General features: G+C 39.7%; 1 protein-coding gene across 2 annotated transcripts; it reads left to right on the top strand.

The window, feature by feature from the left end:
* Positions 1 to 492: 492 nt before the first annotated feature.
* LOC147863376 (protein IQ-DOMAIN 17-like) lies at positions 493 to 6,211 on the top strand. Of its 2 annotated transcripts, XM_087320992.1 has the most exons (6): positions 493 to 509; positions 1,687 to 1,902; positions 2,217 to 2,450; positions 3,052 to 3,285; positions 3,973 to 4,104; positions 5,326 to 6,211. In XM_087320992.1, the coding sequence occupies exons 2-6, from the start codon at positions 1,774 to 1,776 to the stop codon at positions 6,097 to 6,099; spliced, it is 1,503 nt and encodes a 500-aa protein (XP_087177118.1). In that variant the 5' UTR covers positions 493 to 509; positions 1,687 to 1,773; the 3' UTR covers positions 6,100 to 6,211. The 2 variants fall into 2 exon arrangements, with proteins under 2 accessions (XP_087177118.1, XP_087177117.1); XM_087320991.1 differs by lacking the exon at positions 493 to 509 and having other exon boundaries at positions 1,658 to 1,902.
* Positions 6,212 to 7,328: the final 1,117 nt, after the last annotated feature.

Raw genomic sequence — 7,328 nt, forward strand, 5'->3', positions numbered from 1 at the left:
TCACACACACGCACACTCGTCTCTCTCTCTCTCTCACATACACACACACACTCATCTATCTCTCTCTCTCTTGCTCTGCTCACACACACGCACTCTCTCTCTATCACACACATACACACACACTCTTTCTCTATCACACACACACACACACACTCTCTCTCTATCACACACACACACACACACACTCTCTCTCTCTCTCTCTCTCTCTTGCTCTGCTCTCCTCTGCATTGCCTGGTGGTGTCTGTCTGTCTGTCTGTCTGTCGCTGCACACATACATACATACACAGTTACTTCATCACCTCCATCTCCATCTCCATCTCTTCTTCTTCTTTCTTCTTTCTTCTTCTTCGTCAGTCTCCACTCGCCATTCCTCCTCCTCCATCGATCTTCTCCCGAGCTTCTCACAACTCACTCACTCACACTTGGCCTTCTCCATTTCAACTTCAACTTCTCCCTTGCAGATTCTGGCTATGGCGGAAACGCAGCTCTCCTTCACAGCTCCTCACATGGTAGAGCTCATCTGTATCCTGTATTTTTCTCCAATGCCATAGCTCTCGAGCACCAATCATTCTGCTATTTCTTCTCGCATTTTTGGGTATCCTGCAGCAGCTTTCCATGCTTTGTCTCCATTCAGATCCACCAATCTCCTCTTGGGGAGGGGGATTTCGATTGGATTTCATCAGTTTCTTTGTACAAAGGCTCTCTCTCTCTGCTCTGCTCTGCCGCCATAGCTTTTTTTTTCCTTTCTGAAGTCGCAATGCCAGCTTTTTCTTGCATTTTAAGAAATCTCTCTTTTCCCAACAACCTAAGTTGCTGCTTTCTGAGCCTTCTCTTTCTTCCTTTTTCCTTCTTGCCTGCGAAGAATGCTTCCTTGCACTTACGATCTATCTACTTTACTTCCTGATATTGCCTAGGATTATCCATCCTTCTCCTTCCTGACCTAAATTTGAGATATCTCAGTAGTATTCTTCACTCTCCATTGTAACCTAATTTGAGAATGTCTATCGAGTAAAGCTCTACTCTCTTTACCTTTCTTGTATTCTCAGGAATGTTTGAGAGAGTTTAAACTAGCAGTATTCTTCCTCCTTCTCTGCAACCTAATCTCAAATTTCTAGCTGGTAAAACTTCCTTCTGCTCTGCACTAAATTTGAAATCATTAACCTTAGTATTCTCCGTTCTTCTGTGTGACCTGAACTCGAGATTTTTCTTCATTCTCTTCTGAGACACATCCAGCGAATCAGTCGCCCTTATCTCGTGAAATCAAGATTTCAGACAATTCCAGCTAGATTCCTCCTTATCACTTGGACCTAAAATTGAGATCTTTATCTAATAATTTTCCTTCTCCCGTGATGCTTAATCCGAGTACTTTCAATTAGAACCCTTCCTTCTCTCAAATTTTCTGATCTATTTTGATGTCTGTAAAATCTGATTTGAGAACGTGAACTAGTAATTTTTTTCTTGTGTGTGACCTGAACCTCAGTAACAACGGAGTAAACTTGGCCTACATTTGAGACCTTCAGCTAATTATAATAAACGTCCTGCGGTAATGGGACATCGCTTGAGAATTTGACCTAAATTGCATCTCATGTGCTCTTAAGTTTGATGAGGTCCTTTTTCTATTAAAAAATCCTTACCCTGTGATGTAAGATGGAGATCATTAACACGTATTCTTCTGTTACGATGCAGATCAAAGAACATCTATTGGAGTAGTACTCTACAATTTTGAGAAAGCAATATTTCTGTTCCAGGTACTGAGACAATTCCAGGAATAGCATGGGTAAGAAGGGAAAGTGGTTATCCGCAGTAAAGAATGTGTTCCGTTCGAGCTCGAAGGATTCCGCACAGGTTAAGGAGAACCTAACTCCTGTTAGCAAAGAGAAGAATGAATCTGAATCAGAGGAGGTATGGGGATATTACCCGTGTCTGTTTATGCATACATTTATGCATGTACGTCTGTGTATATATATATATATATATGTATGTAGATGCAGATTTATTGCACGCAGGAAGATTGTTTCTGTATGTCTCTGTAAATAAATTTGTGTACATATATTACTTCTTGTGTCTGTTTGAATGCATGTATTTATGCCTGTACTGTATGTATGTATGTATGTATGTGGCATTGCTAAAAGAATCATGGCATGTATGCCGTGATTTATCTCGTGTCTGATGATGATTTGTCTGAGTTTATAAAGATCTATCTATGTGGACTGTAGAATAAACGCCCCAAAGATAAGAGGAGATGGAGCTTTGGTAAGACCTCGGATGTAGAATCTGCAGAAGCAAATGTGAATTCAGTCAAGCAGGATAAGAAACTTGGTCACATTGACAGAGCGCAAACTAAAACAGACGAATTTCAGTATGATACTCAACCTACACTTACTCTCGGCTTAAGTAAAGAGGAGCAGGTGGCTGCCATCCGGATCCAGACTGCTTTTCGAGGCTATCTCGTAAGTACTGTGATTTGACCTCAAATGTTCACTTCTTATGGAAAATCTGAATGTTTTTCATGCATCTTAAATGCCAACTTTTGTGCATAATCTGAATATCCATTTATGCTTCTGACGACCATATCTGTGTAAATTCTGAATAAATTCTCAAATATACATCTTTTATGCAAAATCTGTATAATTCTTTACGCTTCTCGAATATCCATTTTTATGTGAAATCTGAATAATTATTATGCTTTTCAAATATCCTTTTCTCGTGCAATAATCTGAATAATTCATGCTCCTCAAAGTGTCCGTGACACTGCAGAACCTGAATAATTGGCATGCTAAACCTGAATTTCATGCGACAAAATCTAAATATCTTGCATGCATAAAAAAGTCTTGCACTGAACCTAAATGATTGTCATGCTTGTGTAACAGCTGAATTTGACATTACAAAACCTGAATATCTTGTACCCATCGCAAGTCCTTCACTTTTACATAACGATGCATTTCGTTTTCTGAAATCTGAATAATTTTCATGCCTTTTCCTTTTCTTGATGCATTTGGGTTCCGACGCAATGTAAAATCGCTCTAATTCTTGTTTTCGATGCCAAAAAAGGCTCGGCGGGCTCTGCGTGCCCTCAGAGGTCTTGTTAGATTGCAAGCATTGGTGAGAGGTCACTCGGTAAGAAGACAAGCGATCCTCACCCTTCGGTGTATGCAAGCCCTCGTAAGAGTCCAAGCTCGTGTCCGTTCTCGGCGTGTCCGCATGTCTGAGGAGGGCCAGGCCATGCAAAGACAACTCTGGCAACGCCGCCAACAAGAGCTTCTTGCAGCCAAAGGAGATGTTAATGTATGGATATTTTATCTTGCCCCTTGAAAGTTGTGCTAGGAAATCTGTTTCTTTTCGTTTTTACCAAACTTTGAGAAGGCTATGGTGACAGAGATCTATTTATTTATCCTTATGCTTTTTTGATTTAGACTTAGGTTTTTTTTTCTGTTTTACTGAGAACTAAAAAAGGATCATTTTGCAAAACACAATATATTGCATTTGCCTCTTATTTGGCTGAACCATAGGGAGGGATTAGCCCTTAGAAAGAGAAGCAATAAACCTCAAATGTGGTGAAGAACTTTAAATACAAAAGTTTAAAACAGGAGCATAAAACATTAATCAGAATAGAAGCTTTTTGTCCCCTTGGTTTTAATGCTTCCAGAACACTATATGTAACTCTTGCTTTCTTTCTCTTTCTCTTTCCCCCTAGTTTTAGGGCGTTTCAAATCATGGCTTACATCTGAGAGAGAGTGAGAGAGAGAGACGGTGCTAATAGATTGTAATCCTTCATCTAAAGTTCTTGACGTATGATCTAGTAACGCTCATGTTAATATTTTGAACATATTTGCTCTAAAATATATCATATTTTAGAGGTATATGTAATGTCAAAATGTAGAGGGGATCTTCAGATACTGGAACTGCAAACTACATTAAGCTTGAATTTTCTTAACATCTAGAGTATAATTTCTTTGGTTGATATTCATGCAGTCAGATGGGCAAGATGGCCAAGTTTGGGATGATAGTCTCCAATCGTTCGAAGAGGTCGAGGCTCGAAAACTCAACAAACAAGAGGCCGCAGTGAAGCGAGAACGGGCTCTAGCTTATGCTTTCTCTCATCAGGTGTGTGTATGGATTCTTAGTGTTATGTGCACCCACATAATGATGATTAAGCAATATTTAAGCCTAGAGGTCGACCTCCCATCATAATTCCTAGTACTTTGCAATGACTATTTATGTGGCTTGTGCACACAAATCTGTAATAAGGCTAGCGATAGCCCCCATGTTTAATGCTTCATAAAAAACTTTATACGCACACACACAACCTTAATTAGGAGCCAATAATTAGGCTAGTGATAGGCCCCAACCACAAGTATCTAGTTGCACGCATAACCTTGGTTATGAGTCAATAATAAGGCTAGAGATTGGCCCTAATTCCTAACACTTCACAATTACTATGTATGTGTACACACATATCCTTTGAATCACAGTCATTAATAAAGATAGAGACAGGCCCTGTTCTAATTCCTAACACTTGACATATGTGGCACATACACACATATCCTCGAATAGAAATTAATAATAATGTGCACAAGAACTTTATATGCACATTTACAACCTTGATCAGGAATCAATAACTAGGCTACAGACCCCAAATCTAACTCTTAACCATGACTATTTGTGCATACATAACATCGATTATGAGTTAATAATAAGGCTAGAAATAGGCATCTGCCCTGATTCCTAATACTTCATAATGACTATCTATGGGCACACACATCCTTGAATATGAACCAATAATAAGACTAGAGATAAGCTCCCATCCTAACACTTTACATTGACTATCTATGTGCACCTGCATATCAAATTAATAGGAGTCAACAATAAACATAGAAGCAGGCACCAACCATACTTCATTCTATGTGTGTGAAGGTTACTGTCCTATCACTTTGCAATGACCATCTATGTCCGCATTGATCTGAACTTAGAAGTCCAGAGATAGGCTCTCATCCTACCACTTTACATCCGTCTACCCATATGCACATGCATATCCTTTAATAGGCGTCAATAATAAACATAGAAGCAGGCACCAACCATACTTCATACTATGTGTGTGACGGCTAGAGATATGGTTCATAATGAGGCCAGAGATAGGACTGGGTCATTGTTCTGTGCATAATGGCGGGTTCTTTCCTCATCTTTTTTAGAACCAAGAGCTCCTTAATCATAGTTTACAGTGTTTATGTCTCCCCATATGTTAGTATTCACTAGTTCCTTATTCATTACTCGTAATTCTTTTATCTCCATATCATATTGAGTAATCACAAACGTGTGTTTCGACAGCTTTGGAAATCAGCATCACACCAAACATCGTCATTATACATTGACACCGAGTCAGATAAGTCACAATGGGGATGGAGTTGGCTGGAGCGTTGGATGGCGACCCGACCATGGGATCAACCTCGAGTTTCTGATAAGGATAATATTATTGTTGCTACAAAAGGAGAAAATGCTGTTATTCAGCAACACAATGGTACGATTACTGAAAACATAAAACCAAAGAGTCTAGGGGTTGATCTAAACAAACCAAAGCCTGACGGTGCTACAAAAGGAGAAAATGTTATTCAGCAACACAATGGTACGACTACTGAACACATCCAACCGGATGCGATTGACCCCTTAATGACCACCAAGCGTAAGCCACCAGCCGTCATCGCGCGATTGGCTAGCCCACGGGGCCCAAAAGCAAGAGACTCCGATGAAGCTCTGGAGGTCTCTACTGCACGAAGTAGTGCGAGGAGCGTATATTCTATGGGTAATTATACAGGTGGTGGGCCAAAGTTCCATATCCAGAGCTTGAAAATGAGGAAAGGGGGAACTTCTATTGTTACTGATGATGAAAGTCTTATGGGTTCTCCTTCAGTCCCTAACTATATGAGTTCCACTCAATCTGCAAAGGCTAAGGCTAGGTCTCTGAGCAACCCCAAGCAAAGACCAGGGACACCAGATAAGGAGCAATTGTTTTTTACTGCAAAGAAGAGGCTCTCATGTCCTATTACTGAAGGATCAATGATGATGAGCACTATCTCCCAGACAGCATCATCCAATGGTCATTGAATTTCTTCTCAAAGTCCACCCTCTATTTTTATATTTATTTTTGGTTTCTACATTGTGTACCCTTATATCTAACACTTTTCTAGCAATAAGAGAATTATGGAAAAAATGATCATACTCTTGTTTTGTTTGTGTGTGTATTTTAAGGCAAATGCCCAAGGGTAAGGTAAGTGTTTTCGGTAACGGCATTACGCCCATTGGCGTCGCCGCAAAGTGTGCACCATCCATTTGAAATGCATAGCCAATGGGTACGCCGATTGGGTGCAGTTCATCTCTATTGACAAACTGTGATAAATGTTGTGTAAACTGGCTATGAACCATTGTGGTTATCTATTGGGCGCGAGAAGAGGCTGTATTTCTTCCTTGTTAAGTTGTTCTGTACAGGAAACAGGAAGCGTCCACAACGCCCCGAAGAACGGACTCTTCTCCTCCACTCCCCTAACGATAAGGTAGACTTCCAGAACCATTGCTTAGGCCTACAGTTAACTTTGTGTGCATTCCACACTAACATGGTCACCATGTTATTCTATCTATATTACGAGATGAAGCAAAGATGTAGTTCCCCCCCCTCCCCCTTTGCCCCCTTTTTGCGATATATGCGACTTTCCCAACGCAGGCTTTCCAATTAATTGCATGGAATCTGGTGCCATTTGGTTGTTTGTCTCATGTTGTGTCAATTTTTTTCATAAAAAATTATCTGATTGGGGTTGAATGGGCATCCCACACAATTTGTTGAATGCTATGCTGGAATAGTAGAGTGATGGGCAAATTATTTAAAACATTTATGTCCAACTATTCCATGGTTGAATTTGCTACCCACAGCTTGGAATTTTGTGCTACAATAAGAATATCTAGTTTAAAATGCTTTAAATCCTTCCCCCAACTTCAATATGTTTTTTTTTTCTCAAAGACTTTTTGACAAAATGCTTTTATCTCCATAATTGCATGGAAGTGTTGATATGAAAAAGGTGAAGTAAAATTTGTAAATCACAATCTTACAATGTGATGGTCTTGCAATGATTTTCCACTAGCTCAACTTCTCTTTGATGTTTTGCAAGTTCTAGTTTGTTCTATCTTTGTCTCTCTTTGGCATTCCTCCTTGGTGATAACCTATGTGTAATATCAAATTATTTAGATTTGTAGTGTTGTCACATGATCATATTATAGCATGTGAAGTAGATAGGTTAAGAAGCACCTGGATTTCTTCGAATTTACACTTAAACTTGTGTAGT

Source organism: Azolla caroliniana, unplaced genomic scaffold, assembly GCF_043228905.1.
Source record: "Azolla caroliniana isolate FFs.n. ecotype wild unplaced genomic scaffold, voAzoCaro1.0.p SCAF_6, whole genome shotgun sequence".
In the NCBI taxonomy this organism is placed as follows: Eukaryota; Viridiplantae; Streptophyta; class Polypodiopsida; order Salviniales; family Salviniaceae; genus Azolla; species Azolla caroliniana.

Excerpts from the sequence above, each read along its gene's own strand:
- LOC147863376 (XM_087320992.1), top strand. The coding sequence starts at position 1,774 with ATGGGTAAGAAGGGAAAGTGGTTATCCGCAGTAAAGAATGTGTTCCGT. Across the intron at positions 3,286-3,972 it reads CAGCCAAAGGAGATGTTAAT|TCAGATGGGCAAGATGGCCA; the intron begins GTATGGATATTT and ends ATATTCATGCAG. Across the intron at positions 4,105-5,325 it reads CTTATGCTTTCTCTCATCAG|CTTTGGAAATCAGCATCACA; the intron begins GTGTGTGTATGG and ends GTGTTTCGACAG.